The following is a 16,106-nucleotide window of genomic DNA, read 5'->3' on the forward strand; positions in this document are numbered from 1 at the left end:
GAGGCTTGGAGAGCAATTGAAAGTGATAGAAGATAAAAATTATAGAAGAAGCTGTATATGTTCTCCCTATTTATACAGGTTAGGAGGAAGAATTTTTCTCAATACAGTAGCAAGATTTTCTCATACAGTAGGAAAAATCTTATATGCTATCATACCCCCGTAATATGATGCTCCTATCAAGAATGCCGATCTTGGACCGATGCAATATAAATAATTTATAAGCGAGAGACTTTGTGAATGAGTCTACTAGCCGTATGTATATGAGAAACACATAGTTGATGTCAGACAATTTGATCTCGCATGAAGTAGAAGTTAATAGCAATATGTTCATATGAGAGTAGAACACCGGAGTAGTGCATAGATAGATAGCTCCGATATTATCACAATATATTGTAGAAATAGGAGTCGAATTGATGTTGAGTTCCTTTAGCAGATTTGTGACCCAATTGAGTTATGCAGCGGTAAAGGCGATGATATAGTATTTAGTTTTAATTGTAGACTATGTAATTATCTTTTGCTTCTTAAAACTCTAACTGATTGGATTACTGTGCAAGGTATAAACGTTAGAGAGGTATTGACATATAACAAAAGTTTCGCTCTTAACTATTTTCAGACAAGTTTTTCTTGGTTCAATCAGCACCTTAGTATTTTTAGAGGCCTAATAAGAAATAAAATTACTTGGAGAGCAATTGAAAGAACTCCTCGAAATCTATAATTTGATTGTTCTATAAATAGTGTTGATGAGAGGGAGATGTAGTAACAATATATATATATATATATATATATATATATATATATATCTCAATGGTTTTTCTAATAGTAAATAATTCTTTATTTGTAGGGGTAAGATTTGTGATTTTAACAAAAGCAAACTCCCAACGACACATGTCAGTCACTTATTAGCTCAGTGTAGGGCTGATGTGGCAAATTGAGTCTCGTTTCTTAGAGCAACTACATATCAAGGAAAAGAGGTTTGTAACATTATGGGTAAATTAGGTGGGAATCCAAATCCACTTAGGAGTAACCCCCAACCTTTAATGATGAGCCTATCCATAGGATTCTTTTGAAGGAAGCTCATGCCTCCTTAACCCACATCATAAGCATCATCAGTTAGCTAAGCTCCAAAAGAGTAGAAGATGCATTTCTAAGACACTGGAAGAGCCCCACTTTGCTCATTATCAACCAATTGCTCCTCATGCACAATACAAAAAGATCAAAATACATACGTAAACAAACAAAGTGCATCAAGTTAGGACCATGTTTTTGTCGTGGCACAAAGCCTAACCACACCACAACTTAATGGGTTTCCAAGCAAAGTGGAAGATGACCTATCCATCCAACAAAAACAAGTGTTTCTACATGGCCACATGCCCAAATCTTCACATGCATCACTGACTTCTTTAGAGGAAGGTGAAGGTGGTGGTGGGGGGGGGGGAATGAGTGGTAGAGCTCAATTGTTACTCGATAATCAAGCAAAGATGACAGGGGCAGTTCATGAGAATGATATGAGTGCCAAAATTGTGGATCTTGGCACACATCTCTATCATTGAAGTGAACTCTGTGTCACTTTAGACACTATCGTAAACAATAAAATCTTCAAGAAAATATAGACATTATCAATGTATATATTAAGTTTCTTTTGCTTTTTATTCTCTTGATTAGATGTGAATTCTGTTGTAGGATATACTAAGATATATATGTTGAAGGAAGAAACTTTCTGTGAAGTCCTCACTAGAAAATGCAAATGCTTGGCAGGCAATAATTATTGGTTGGCAAGCAATTAAGTTGGCATTAAGGCTCCATCAATATCATATGGTATCAGACAGATGAAAACATCTCAATCATGCAAGCTTGGTGGTCCAAGCACCTAGCTGAGAATTTGAAGAGCTCAAGTAATCTCCACTTCCATCTACTATTTTAGGCTTATCCCATTGACGACACAGATGACCTAATGCTTGTGTATCCTCCACCCATCAAAGAAAGAAAAAGAGAAAGAGAGAACAAAAGCAAGCACCTTGCTTTGTGGCAGAACAAAGCCACTGAGATCATTATATACACGTTAAAGAAGGTGATCAAACAAATAGCTTCATAGAAGTATGACAAGTCCTCAGTTTGGCAAGCTTATCTCATCAATGTCATCCAAGGACAAGAACACCTCGTCCAGGCACGAGAGCTCCGAGTCGCCGTCGTCGTGGAAGCTCGACTGCGAGCCGCCAGTCGACTCGTAGACTCGGCACACGACCCATCTGTTTGATTCCTGCACGGCGATCGTCGTCGTTGAATGAACGAGACGCGGTTCTTGCATTGCCTGAGCTGAATCACTTACTTTCTTCCTTGTGCCGCCGTCGCCGGTGCTGTGAAGAACACCGTCATCCAGTAGATGGTACTCGTGCATCAACCAATTGGTTTTGACGCCCTCAGGTGCTTCGCCCAGGTAGTATCTGAGGGTCTTCTTCACCCCGACATCGACGCAACTGCTAGCTATCGTCTCGTGATCGGTGCCGACGGCGTTCCAGTAGCCAGTAGCCGTCGCTCTGCTCTGGGTTGTGTGGGTGAAGAAGTACCAGTGGCGGTTTCCTCCTTGAAGAGCTTTACCTTCGAAGACACAGTACATACGTCTTATATCGCATGCATGCAACAGCACGAAACGAAGCTAGTAAGTATACGGGCCAGGTTGCTGACTGCCGAGGTCCCACGGATCGCAGTGGTGGAGGTCGATGGTGGGGATGATGTCGGGATGGCACGGGAGCAGCGCGGCTTTGCGGTGGAGGAAGTGGAGGACGAGCTCTTCGTCGGAGGGGAAGAACTGGAAACCAGGTGGTAGGCTGCTGCTTCCTTCTCCCATGCTCTGGTAGAACAACAGCGTCAAGGGAGAAGACTGATCATCCGTGGAGTGGAAGCTCCATGTACATTTATAGTGCGAGAGACAGAGCGGTGGAGAGTGCTTCGAGGTGGCTGCTAATTAATAGATCTTGGTTTTCCTTTAGATAATAGCTATCGATGTGCTACGGAATATACATTAGTGTTCCACGAACGAGATCGCAACATCTTGTCAAATGGACTTTTCCTCTGAGAAAGGCACGCAAAGTGTCACTTGAAAACCATCGAGGGAGAGAGAGAGAGAAAGAGAGGAAAGTGATGTGATTGTGATCGAACAGTTCGTATTAACAAGAAAAAGGTGATGGAACCCAATGGATGATGATTGCAGTATGGGAACAAGAGGGGCTCCATTGATACTACAGTATGCTAAGCAATGATCTTACGTAGCAGTATATATATAGTATCCAATTGTTTAAGAGATATTAAGAAAGAAGACTCAAATAATTAATTTTTCATCAAACAGTCGAATGATATACACTTAAATCTACTTTATAATTTAATAATTTAATTTTGAATTAAATTAATGTCTAATCTGATATATATATATATATTATTAGTTTGACTCCGACTATAAGTGCTACGATTTGTAAGAAAGAAACTAGGGGAGTTAGAAAAAAAAAACTAAGGAGATTAAAATAAAGGATAATTATAAAAAAAATAAAAATAGTTAGTGAGGAGTCGGGCAACGAGCGAGAAGAGAGCTTGCTCAGACAAATGGCTCTGATACCATGTAAATAATTAAACGAAGAAGATAGAAAATAAAAATTATATAAGAAGCTATATTTCTCATTGAGATGTTACAGATTAGGAGGGAGGGGTTTTCCTCAACATAGCAATACCTTAATGAAATATTTTTAGGAGTTAGTAAAAAAATAAAATAAGAATATTGAAATAATAAGAAAAGAGGATAATTATAAAAAGAAAAAAGTTTTGAGTCAAGAAAAGATTAATAACTAAGTTAACAAAATTAATCCTATCAAATAGTCAAACTTATGATTGTGAATAAAGTTAATAGTACTCCTACTAAGCTAAGGTTGCTAATAGGGTTGATTTGACCGGACGAGAGGAAAATTATTGAGCCACACATAAATAAGAAAATATACATGTATAAAGAGAAATTAAAATAGGGGACCAAAAACATAAATCACATGTTAGTAAATATAGAGAAATTTTAAATTAAATTAAGACCTAACCTGATATATGTTATTATAATTAATCTATAATCGCTGAGATATGTTGGACTGCTGAGGCATCTATCTATCTGAGCGTGGTGGAGGCTCCAATCATGCTTTCCGTGTCTCTGAAGTCATCCTTCGGTGCATCGTATCGGAAAATGACGTGTTATGTTCTGAACGGTGGGGATGTCGTGTATATATACACATCTCAGACAACAAGCTGAGGTCGTGTCCCTTTTGTCATTTTCGAGAGCCTGCACGCTAAGAAGAACAGTATATATGTTGGCTCTCGAATGGATCGACGAGCTCACCTTTCTGATACACTGTAGATTTGAAATGCCACCCTATACAAGACCCGATCTGAGAAGATAGAAGACCGACATTGCCAGAGATCCAAGCAAACCGGTCGCTGTGATGCCAACCATAGCCAAGAAAAAGATGAGAGGTCTTTGACGAAGATAGAAGACTTGTTGGTCTTCGTTGGAGACAGAAGATTCTGCAATAATTCCACCCGTATTTGAATTTACTTAGCAGCCTTGACTTTCCAGCCAACCATCAACCCCACCTGACAGTAATCCAGGCAGCATGTGAATCACACACTGTAGCAGATTTTACACAAGCATTTGCTTCTCCACCTCTTCTCGTTCCTTTCCTGTCTCCCACAGTCATGATCACTGGCCAGTTCAGTTTTGATGATGCGAAGCACAGATCATGGCACCCAGAGCTGGGTATGGCGCATGGCATGGTGGAGTCTGCTTACGAACTCACGCCCTGGGACATGGTGGAGTCAGCGAGGCCAGAGATAGAGAAAGACCGGCGGTGGAGGGGAGATGAGCGGTAAGAAGAATAACAAGGCAAGGAGAAGGATGTCGAGGAGTGAGAGCATGCAGAGTGGGGGTTGCCTTCTTAAGATGTTCTTCCTCTTCTCTCCTGGAGATGCTGGCAGATGGAGAGTGGTGGAGAGGAACGAGCAAGCAAACTCCTTTCCCTGCAGCTGCATGACCTTATTGCATACAGAAAAGGGTTGCGGATTCACTGATGTAGAGTAATCTGCATATAACAAGAAAGATTAAGATCTAAAACTATATATAAGCATTCAATCTGTGATCAGCTGCTTCCCATACTCTTTAAACATGTTCCAACTTTTTGCAGGAGACCAACGAGCTGTTTCTTCCTTCAGCCATGGAAACCCATCTCCATCCCTGCTTTGAGTCTGGGATTGCTTGCTATTATTCTATGATCAGAGGATTGTTGCCAAAACATAGCAGCAGAATGCATCTTTGCCTCTGCATTTGTATCATTATCCGGCATGAGAACTGCGGCAGGTGTGCTTACAATTAAGTAGTGTTTAAGAAGAGGCAATTGTATGGGAGAGAGTGTATATATATATATATATATATATATATATATATATATATATATATATATATATATATATATATATATATATATATATATAATCTTTGGAAAAAATTCTTTTTGAAATTTTGCCCCCATTTCTAAAATTCCCTAACAACATTATTTTACTTAATATCTAAAATATTCCTAATTCACACTAGTCATATATGCTTATTTTCTCTATTTTTCTATGGATCGATTCAACTAATCCAATTATAATATTTTTACATTGTGTTATAATATTTTTAACGATACCAAAAACACACGGTAACATAGGACAAAAGCATGATAATAATTTTAATTAATTATAAAAAAATTATAAAACAGTATAAAGATGTTATAAAAAAAAATTAAGAAAGAGAGGAAAATATAGGATTCAAGATGATGACCTGATATATGTTAAAATTTTAATTAGATGATTACGAATCTCTAGAAACCTAAAATAACATGCAAGTGCCGAAATATATGATTTAACACTGACAAGAAAGCATAAGCTTCGCACGAGCCCTCAAATAGGTTTCTAGTTGCTCTAACAACACGCTTTCATGTGGGTAAAGTCAAAGTCAAAGTCAAAGTCATCGAAATTTATTTGGTTCAAAATATTTAAGCTCAAATTAATAATAGCATAATTCCTTAGTATCAAACTAGGGTTTCACGCATGCAATTAAGGTCGAATTGGGTCTTAGCAGTCGATCGCGCAATCAGAATTGGTGGCTTTGACCTTTTGCGCTGTGTGTGGACAGAACGACCACCAAGGCACTGCAGAATCAACAAACACGCAGAAGCTAAGCAATCAATCAAAGTCCGTGTTTGGGATCTTCTCTTCTACCCCGACGACTCCTTCCTTCCACTTCCACTTTATTTTTTTATTGAAGTCGGCTCCTTGATGGTCAAATCCTTCTCTCTCTCTGTTTTGTCTTTATAATTCCTCCCCAAGATAAGAATCCAAAAGACGGACCCTTCTTCGCCCTTCTCTCTTCCGGTCTTCCTCTCCTTCGGCGTCAAGGTAAACCCTTTGCCTCTGGGATCCTGTCTGTCTGTATCATTCTATCGATCCGTGGGTTCTTTAGATTTATGTCGGCTTTGATTGCGTCTATATGTTCTTGAAGGAAAAAAAAAAAGAGGATTTTGAGGGTTCTGGGTGCTCGATTTGGATATGATGGTAAAATTTGTGGTTCTCGGTGTTCATATTGGGTTCGATTTGCAGGCCTTTTCGTGATGGCTTCGTCTGCGGCGTGTGCGGAACGGGCGACGAGCGATATGTTGATCGCCCCGGATTGGGCGATCAACATCGAGTTGTGCGACATTATCAATATGGATCCTGGGTAAGGTTCTTGGCTTGTTCTTTCCCTTTGGTAGAACTAGCTTTTAGGGTGGTTTACATTGGTTGATTCGGCATAAAGTTTCAGTTTTTGTTGGGAGTAACCCAAGCTTTTTGTGATGGAACTGGCATGACCTCACCAGTATTGGGAGTCCGAATGCATTAGTTTATGGTCATATATTTCTCTTACATAAATTGCCTGAGCACACATTGGTTTTATTTGAAATGGACGTTTGACGTTATCTATCTGCTAATTCTGGATTGCTCTTATCTAAGTACCTTGAGTTCCAAGAAAAAAGAAAAAGTTTCACTCCTTATAGATGATGAATAATAAATATATAAGAGCAGATATATGAGCCTAATGGACATGATAATAAATATTAAATGTATACATCCAAATCAATGCCTGAATGCACTAGTTTTTGGACATATATTTCTCTTACATAAATTGCCTGAACGCACATTGGTTTTATTTGAAATGTACGTTTGACTTTTTCTATCTGCTAATTCTGGATTGCCCTTATCCAAGCACCTTGAGTTCTAAGAAAAAAAAAGTTTCACTCCTTATAGATGATAAATCATAAATATATAAAAGAAGATACATGAGCCTAATGGACATGATAATAAATATTAAATGTATACATCCAAATCAATGTCTGGACTTTAGATTGTACTCTATTTTCCCTCTAACATATAATTCCATCACCTCAATGACTTGATGAAGGCGTTGCATCCTGAAGGCTATAGATTTGTCACCATACTTATTGCTTTATCACTGCAAACAATGAGGCAACTGACCATTTCTACGATGCGAGTAACCTTCTTAGAGAGGCAGCCAATTCTGCTTAACCAATTTTTTAGAGAAATATCTTTTTTTAGTGTGCTTTATTTTTGTTGTCACGAGCTCTGGTCAAAATGTTTTAAGTTAAAGTTGATAGTAGTGCACTTATCAAATTTTTATAAGTCAATCTTAGTCTTTTTCACTTATGTGGGACTAATCAGGGTGTTATAATTTTTCCCACTTAGGGGTTTGACATCCTCATTAAGGCCTAGCATAACCCAAATTAAACTCTAGCATGGTGCATGTGAGACATAACTCAACGGTGACCTCATGTCGTGACTAGTCCTTTGACTCCATTCATGGATAGTCGTGTCATACTCGAGCTTCCTCACAATGCCCAAATATTAGGTCTGCTTTGATACCAAATGTTATGACCCGGGCTTGATGGGTTAACTGGCCCATTAACTTTGTTTGATTTAAATCACTGGTCAAAATGCTTAAGCTGAATTTGATAATAGTACACTTATTAGACCTTTATAAGTTAATCTTAGTCTTGTCCACTTCCGATGTGGGATTAATCGAGGTGTTACATTTGTTGTTCTAAAAAATGTTAGGATCATGCTAGTAAGTAACTGATATTTTCCTTTATAAAGATTCTTCTATGAATCTCCCTTCTGATGGTCTGTGGAGGTTTCTGATTTCAATGTGCTATACTTTTGTTGTTCTAAAGAATGTTAGTTGGTTCATACCTGTAAGTTACTGACATTACTAAAGCTTCTTCTATGAATCTGTCTTCTGATGAACAGACAAGCAAAGGATGCACTGAAAGTACTTAAGAAGCGTCTTGGAAGCAAGAACCCAAAAATTCAACTTCTAGCACTTTTTGTAAGTGCATATTCCCCTCCAGTTAGAAATTGTTATTTCTCAAAATGTTTAATATTCAATTGTTGATATTATGTTTAAGTATTTATTGAGTTCTGATTTATAATTATGATGGTTATTTTGATAGAAATATAGTAAAATTTTAATTTTTAACAATTTTCTTTTCTTCCTTAGAAGTAATGCATAAGTATTTTCGTATTCATATTATTTTGTTGCAGTAGCAGGCCTTAAATACTTCTAAGTTTTAAGTATATACACCAGGATGCTGTCAACTTCAACCTACAGAAATTAGTTTAAGTTTAAATGGACACTTGACCATGTGTATGCAATAAATACTCCTAGATCACATGAAGTTCTTTATTGTCCACAAATATGATTTTATACTCTAGTTATGCACTTAACATGCTTTTCTCTAGCAACACTGTGATAATGATGTCTAGTATATGTGTGTAATCTATATAAAGACAGATGGTAAAATGGATTCTGAAGTTTATATAAACAAGTGTTGTTGCTCATTCTACCTTACTGTCACAAATAACAGATTCAACTAAGCTATTTGAGAGATCGTTTTTCTTTTTTTGGTTTAGTTGGCTTTCTCCCAAAAAAGATATATCTATGTTTTAGTTGATATTCTGTCTCCAGTAGTAATCTTATTTTACTAAAAAATGCTAACTAGGTGCTAGAGACTCTAAGCAAAAATTGTGGAGACAATATTCACCATCAGATTGTTGAGCGGGATATTTTACATGAAATGGTTAAAATAGTGAAGAAAAAGGTAAGTACCAAATCTGTAGCACCTCTTATCAATTGTGTTTGACATCTCAATATTTGTTCCTTAACATCATGCATAATACCTGTCTCCTGAATCATGTTTGCAGCCAGATTTGAATGTGAGAGAAAAGATTTTAATTCTGATAGATGCTTGGCAAGATGCTTTTGGGAGAGCAGGAGGAAAACATCCCCAATATTATGCTGCATACCAAGAACTTAGGGTTTGCATCTTTTTGCTGTGCACCTGGTTATTTTTTTGCTTGTCCTAGTTAAAGTGGCAACCATTCCATATGCGGTTGTATGAGTTGTTTGTTATCCTTCGCTTTAATATCTCTTTCATTTGCCAAAGATCATGAGGGAATTAAGCAAAGTGCTAATCAAAACATCCAAATGATTTTTAATAATTCTCTGTTCTTTAACAATAAGATTGATTGCTAGTTCTTATCTTGATGTAATATATTACAATGGGATAAAACGATCATAAGGTTCTAATCCTTTTGTCCGTACCAGTTATCTGACATTTTACTGATGTGTTTTTCACCAACATAAAGAATGCATTTTTTGTGCTAATCTGGGCCACTAGAACTAATATATCGGTAAATGCACATGCTTAGCATGTTTCAGGCTTTCCGTATTATTAGGTCTGTTATTTCCTAGATTTCTTCTGTGTATTGACAACCCATATGTTTTTGCAATAAAAAAAATTACTGTTTCCTTTTATAGGCATCTTATTTATGCGTTTTGTCATCCCATTTGCTAGCAAATATTCATGTTAATCATGATTGGGTTATTTTGTGTTTTCTTCCTTGCATATTTACAGGGGCAGCTAAATCTTTTGGCCTTACAGTTATATTGGAAGAATTTGTTCATTTTGTTTTACAGGCTGCTGGAGTTGAGTTCCCACCCCGAACAGAAAACACTGTGCCACTATTTACCCCTCCACAAACTCATCCTATAGAATATCAGCCTGCCACATCAGCATATGAAGATGCTGCTTTAGAAGCTTCCCTTCAGTCTGATGTTTCTGCTCTCAGGTTACTACTTCAGATTTTTCTGTTATGCAAATATTAATGTTTGATCTGTTTAAATCTTATGCACCTCTTTGTTTTAGTGGTAATGACTTTGCTACGTTCATTTTGTCTTTTTCTTTTTGTCATTAATCTTTTATACCGTTTGGACGTGACAGGGATATTGCTAAACACTATTGACTTTAGAATTCATTGTCTCAAGTCTCAACCAAGGCATACAATACCGCCTGGTACAGTTTGGTACGGGCAATATTCACCACTCTGACAGCGACCGAGACTTAGAGTAGGGTATACCAGTCAATATAGGACCAGTATGCATGGTTGACTGGTACCAGGCGCTGTAGCATGTGGTAACCTTGGAAGTGATGCTACCCAACTAGCTATTTGATAGCTGTTAGAGGGCTTTTGGAAGCTTTATAAATAGACCCCAGAATCTTCAAATCAGCCCTCACTCTCTCACTTCCTCTCTTTCTCGATCTCATTTTGTCTCTGCTCTCTCTCAAATTTTATAAGTGAAGATCATTTATGATGGTTTGTAAATTGTATAAATATGACTTGTAAATGCTGACTAATTGTTCCAAGAGAGCTAGAGGAATATCTAAAAAAAATTGTCAGAAACAATTAAAGAAAGAATTTGAGGAGGCCATGGTTTGACTTATATTATTGTGGTAGAGCTCAATGGCTGGGAGGGAGAGATCCATGTAGTCATTCCCAAATGGTTAGGAATTATAGCTGTGTCGGTTTTGTTGTTGTTGGAATTAGGAGGAGGTAATATTAGTGAGATCTTTTTGTAAAAAGTAAGGTTCAGATTGTTGAATGCAAATACAAGGATATGTATGTGCTGGCTAATTAGATAATGAATTATACCTGCTGAAAATAGCTGAGACTGTGATGTTTTTATTAATTTTTTTTATTCTGCTTGAAACTTTGTGCATGAAGCATAAATAATTATGCATTAACCTTTAATACACAGGTATACTGAATACTTTTGATTACCTACCACATGTTTATAAACATAGAATTTTTGAGAAATTCACATTCTAAGAGCAATATATTGTCTTCATGCAGCTTGCAAGATATTCAGAGTGCTCGAGGGATAGTAGATGTGTTATCTGAGATTCTCAATGCATTGGATCCCAATAACAGAGAGGTAGAAACTTTCCAATATTGTTTTTGATAAAGGGTTTCATTCTCAACCGAACCATTTCCTATTTGTTTGGAACATGAAATGGCATAGACCCCTCCTACTTATGCACTTCTCGTATTGCAGAACTTGGAAGCTTAGTTCTACTTGTTCACTTACAATGCCATTGATCCTCATTTTTCTGCATTTCAGCATGTACGCTGTTAGATCATTCCTTTTTAATAAGAAACTCTGGGTTAAATTTGCATAACTGAGACTAGAAAGCCAAGAGACGGGTGAGTGGTGGATGGTTTGCAGTCATTTATTATGCTGAATGAATTATGGGAACTTTTAGAGTTAGTGAAGTTTCATTAATCTGTCCGGTGAAGAATTAGTGGAAAAGAGAATCTGCTGTGTTCGAGTGTCAGAAAAGTGAGTCCTTTCAAACTTTAATTGGAGCTATAGCAAGAGCATCTCTAATTCTTCTTGTCTGAGGAGTTAAGGCTACAGTTTGCAAATGGTTAAGGGAGCTTAGAATTATGTATGAGTATAGTAATTCAAACAATTCAAACAAAATTTAGAAAAGAACTGAATTTATATTGGATATGCTGTAGGCACTTCCATTTCCTGTCAAGTCTTTTGTAATTTTGGAAAAGGAAAGTGCTATTAGAAACTAGAAAACATGTTTATATTGGTTTGTAGGAATTGTTTATTAATATTTTTGGATGAATAGCTATTTCTGAAATGAGATTTTTATGTAGAATATCATGCATCTTTATTTCTTTTTTTAATGATTTTAATGAAGGTTCATTTCCCATGTTCTTTTCTATTTCAGTAGCAATACAGAATGTTGATTATTGGTTATGGTATATGATTGCCAAAAATGTTTTATCTTCATCACTAATTATCAAATAAGAAATGAAGATCCTCTATTATGTAATCGACCTCTGCACATAACAGACTTTTTGCAGCAAATTTGACAATCATGTTACACCACTTATGTAACTTCCTTGTAACTTAAGTTACAACTTCCTTTTCAAGTAAAATGAGTATTTTTCATCTTTGTTTTGAATTGTTGCATATCAAACATGTATCTGATGCTTCTAACATATAATTAACAGTGTCAGATAAGTTGTAGACTACAAGTGTCTTTCAAATATATCCTGCTTTTGTCATGACATCTTAATTTTTTGCCTCTACTACTAGGAGGTTTTCATACAAGGGCATTATAGATCAATACATCCTTGATTTAGACATTTTTCATATCTTAGCTAATTGTGCCTCACATGACAGGGCTTAAAGCAAGAAATTATTGTTGATCTGGTCGAGCAGTGCCATTCTTATAAAAAACGTGTCATGCATCTTGTAAATAATACTGGGTATGGTCTAGATTTCCAGTGTGCTGTAAAGTAACATGGAGTTGAAATCTTATATGCTGATTCTTTCTTTTTATTTTGCATTTTTCTTTGTAACAGAGATGAAGAGCTTCTTTGTCAGGGTCTAGCTTTGAATGATGACCTTCAGCACATACTGCAACGGCATGATGATATCTTAAAGGGAACTGCTCCAAGTGGTGGAGCCCCACTTGCTTCTGCTGCACCTATTGTTAATAATGTAAACCATGAAGATGATGAGCTTGAGGATGATTTATCCCATTTGTCTCTCAGGTACTTTATTTACATGAGGCTACATTTTCTTTTTATGCCTATTTTTCTGAGTAGTTTTATGCAAGATATGCAATTTCGAATAATACTGTCCGGTACGGACGGTGTGTACCGGTTCATCAGTTGACCGGTACATGGACCACCCGTTACCGGATGGAACGAAATAAAAAATAAAAAAATAAATATATATTTTTATTTATTTATATTTATATATAAATATTTTAAAAAAAGGTGACGTCGCGTTGCCTTTTTCGGCGACGTCGCCTTTTATAAGAATATATATATATATATATATATATATATATATCGAACGAATGTCGAAACTCTGGTACGGTACGATATTGCATACCTTGTTTTTATGTTAATTATGGAAGTAAAGCATAGTGTATGGGTGAGACACCTATGCTAAGAGGATATTATGTTTCTCTGATAGCTGTTAGTACTTAGTATACATGATTTATTTTGTCTCTTCAACTTTAGGAGTTAGTGTGAGAAGTTGGCTGAATATGTTTTTTCTTAATGTATTTTTCACTCATGATCCTTATTAGAAGATTTGTTGGAACTTTCATCTCAAGCCAAAGGACAGTCAAGTTGATCGACATAGACTGACACATGCCCACATCATAGGTCCAAATCTTGCCCTGTGCCAACTAACACAGAGGTGCACCCGCTGGCGTGGCTTTGGAGACTGATTGTGCTACAAAGCTTTGACATATCTCCATATTGCAAAAGCAAATCTTTGCAGGCCTATGATGATACTTGCTTAATTCTTGCATGTTGAGACTCATTCAAACTGTTTTCATGAGCCCAGTGATGGAAATGTAGTTGTTTCTTCAAGCAAATTGGATTAAATTTCTAGCTTGTGCATCTTAGTGTTTGTTGAAGATCTGCAAGGAAGTTCAAATTTTAAAGCAAAGCCAAATTAGCCAATGGTCAAATTCACAAAACTGCAACTTAATATAGACTTGTAAGATCTCACCTTAGTATCCCATTTTTATGTCTGGTCAACAACTTAATATCTCAATAGTAATCAAATTAAACAAACTCGAGGCTATCTGATCGCAAGTCATGAGCTTGAATGTTAATGAGATTATGAATTCATGACTTGTGGTTGGATTAAAATTGTGCCTAAAGAAAATATCTCTAATTGTGAATCACCAAAATTGGGATAAGCACTAGACCTTGTGAGGGCTTGAGACAACTTGTGTTTTACATTCTTTTGTGTTAAATGAACTGTGGCATTGGTGTTGCACCTTATATTATTTATACAAATACACCATGCTTTGCATCTTTGGAGTAAATATAGGTGAACTGGGATCGCTTGAGACAAACTGTTCTCTCCCACATTTTAGCATGAGTCACTTGTCAACTGCTTGTGATTAGGCAATGAGATTATCTACATGTTCCTGCAGTTGAGTTGAGCTATATAATCCTTTTAGGACAGGCATTTTAGTAACATATCTCTTCTGGACCAGATTTTAGTCTTTTCATATTATGTAGCCCATGTTAATGGTATTTGGCTTGTCATTAGTCTTTTAAAGAATGGAAATGCTATGCCAATTGTTCACATTTGTTGCTTTCAGTTTTTGGAAAATCTTCTGCCATAATAAGGAAGACAATTATGTCTTTTTTAAGTAGATGGATAAATGGATTTTGTTTCTCTCACACATGAAATGGATCTCTTAACTGCAATATTCGCTGCATCTAATATTATGGAGTCTTTTGTATTAGCTGCTTCTTAAAATCTCATTGGACAACCTTGGAAACATGTGCAGTTCATAGCATCAAAAATTCCCCAGCATTGCATTCTTTTGGTAGTGTTAGAACATTACTCGTTAGCAGAAGTATGTATAAGTTACCATTCTACGAATGGTAGTGAATTTGCTTCAAATGGGCATGCTTACGTAACTAAGATCATGTCATCTTTGGACATTGCTACAGGACCTCAAGGGATACTGCAACAGGGCAGAGCAGGAAGGCTTCTAATGTCAAAAACCCAAGCCCATTTCTTCCTCCACCCCCACCATCGAGGCCAATCAGTACAGAGGCAAACACAGTCGACTATCTAAGTGGTGATGTTTTCAGATCAGAACAACCACTGGATGCACCACTTGGCGCACCTCTGCCACCCACTCTTGCTCCACGCTCCCTTGGCTCTTCTGAATCAGCTCCAACATTGAAGTCATCTGGACCACCCAGGTACGATGAGCCTATTCAAGCAGCAAAATCCGGCGAAGAGCAGCCTCCAAAGGCTCCTTGGGAACTGCCGCAGCCTTCTGGTGTGATACCACCACCCCCATCAAAATACGGCCAAAGGCAGCAGTTTTTTGAGCAGCAGAAGCATGGTTATTCTGATGGAAACTCGATATCACCTTATGATGGATTTGTAGCTGAAGACCAGCAGGACTTCAATTACCTTCAACAACATGATCAGCAGCATTTGGGTGGTCTAGACTCTTCGCCATCAGCCCAGCAAGCCAAACCTGAGGACATGCTCTTCAAAGACTTGGTCGACTTTGCAAAGGCGAAATCATCTCCATCAACCAAGCTACCCAGCAGTCGAAGAACCCGCTAAGTGGTTTCCCTAGAGCAGGTTTGGCTAAAAGAGACTGGCAGGTGTGGAATAAAGGAAGACATTTATGGATTTGATTATTGTCCAAGCTGGTTATTCTGTGGTGTATATGTTGGAGAGAGTCGCTTTGTTGACAATTATATTCTGCTTACACAACATATCTTCTTAGGTTGTTTCTATGTAAAAAGAAATCATACTTGTTTTACTGATCGATTTCACGTGGACGTCTTTTTGTTGTTATTTTCGTGTGCTAGTAATGTTGCACATTTTCTCTCAACAACACATCAGCTTCCGTGAGCTTTTGCAGTGCGAGACGTCAAGAAAATATTAGAGCTCAGTAAGCTTGTGGATGTACTTTTTCCAATTTCAGTGATATGTCTACATATATTTGGTCTATAAATCTTTTGAGCTCTTTTATCATGTTCATGTCACAACCTACGTATATTCAATTTCATTTGATCTAAATCACTAACTAAAATAGATATAAGTCAATTTAGATACTTATTGGACT

The 16,106-nt window shown here is 37.1% G+C and overlaps 2 protein-coding genes and 1 long non-coding RNA gene across 4 annotated transcripts; 1 reads left to right on the forward strand and 2 right to left on the reverse strand.

The window, feature by feature from the left end:
* Window positions 1-1,998: 1,998 nt before the first annotated feature.
* On the reverse strand, window positions 1,999-3,208 carry LOC135613517 (NAC domain-containing protein 104-like). Of its 2 annotated transcripts, XM_065110550.1 has the most exons (3): window positions 2,683-3,208; window positions 2,327-2,595; window positions 1,999-2,257 (listed from the first exon to the last, which is right to left on the reverse strand). In XM_065110550.1, the coding sequence occupies exons 1-3, from the start codon at window positions 2,843-2,845 to the stop codon at window positions 2,108-2,110; spliced, it is 582 nt and encodes a 193-aa protein (XP_064966622.1). In that variant the 5' UTR covers window positions 2,846-3,208; the 3' UTR covers window positions 1,999-2,107. The 2 variants fall into 2 exon arrangements, with proteins under 2 accessions (XP_064966622.1, XP_064966621.1); XM_065110549.1 differs by having other exon boundaries at window positions 1,999-2,595; window positions 2,683-3,202.
* A 1,058-nt stretch (window positions 3,209-4,266) lies between these two features.
* Window positions 4,267-5,374, reverse strand: LOC135613572 (uncharacterized). The gene is made up of 2 exons (XR_010487339.1): window positions 5,180-5,374; window positions 4,267-5,105 (listed from the first exon to the last, which is right to left on the reverse strand). It is a non-coding gene; the product is annotated as an uncharacterized LOC135613572 (long non-coding RNA).
* Window positions 5,375-6,115: 741 nt separating this feature from the next.
* LOC103988071 (TOM1-like protein 4) lies at window positions 6,116-15,835 on the forward strand. The gene is made up of 10 exons (XM_009406582.3): window positions 6,116-6,459; window positions 6,661-6,778; window positions 8,362-8,440; window positions 9,114-9,212; window positions 9,316-9,429; window positions 10,091-10,242; window positions 11,305-11,386; window positions 12,653-12,738; window positions 12,835-13,026; window positions 14,965-15,835. The coding sequence occupies exons 2-10, from the start codon at window positions 6,672-6,674 to the stop codon at window positions 15,596-15,598; spliced, it is 1,545 nt and encodes a 514-aa protein (XP_009404857.2). The 5' UTR covers window positions 6,116-6,459; window positions 6,661-6,671; the 3' UTR covers window positions 15,599-15,835.
* Window positions 15,836-16,106: the final 271 nt, after the last annotated feature.

The sequence above is a fragment of the Musa acuminata genome, chromosome BXJ2-6 (genome assembly GCF_036884655.1).
Source record: "Musa acuminata AAA Group cultivar baxijiao chromosome BXJ2-6, Cavendish_Baxijiao_AAA, whole genome shotgun sequence".
NCBI classification, from domain to species: Eukaryota; Viridiplantae; Streptophyta; class Magnoliopsida; order Zingiberales; family Musaceae; genus Musa; species Musa acuminata.

What these genes read in the sequence shown, in the direction of transcription:
- LOC135613517 (XM_065110549.1), bottom strand. Translation starts at nt 2,845, where the DNA reads ATGGGAGAAGGAAGCAGCAGCCTACCACCTGGTTTCCAGTTCTTCCCC. An exon ending in CGATCCGTGGGACCTCGGCA is followed by an intron (nt 2,596 to 2,682) that starts GTCAGCAACCTG and finishes GTGTCTTCGAAG; the next exon opens with GTAAAGCTCTTCAAGGAGGA.
- LOC103988071 (XM_009406582.3), top strand. Translation starts at nt 6,672, where the DNA reads ATGGCTTCGTCTGCGGCGTGTGCGGAACGGGCGACGAGCGATATGTTG. An exon ending in CATCTTGTAAATAATACTGG is followed by an intron (nt 12,739 to 12,834) that starts GTATGGTCTAGA and finishes TCTTTGTAACAG; the next exon opens with AGATGAAGAGCTTCTTTGTC. An exon ending in TTATCCCATTTGTCTCTCAG is followed by an intron (nt 13,027 to 14,964) that starts GTACTTTATTTA and finishes ACATTGCTACAG; the next exon opens with GACCTCAAGGGATACTGCAA.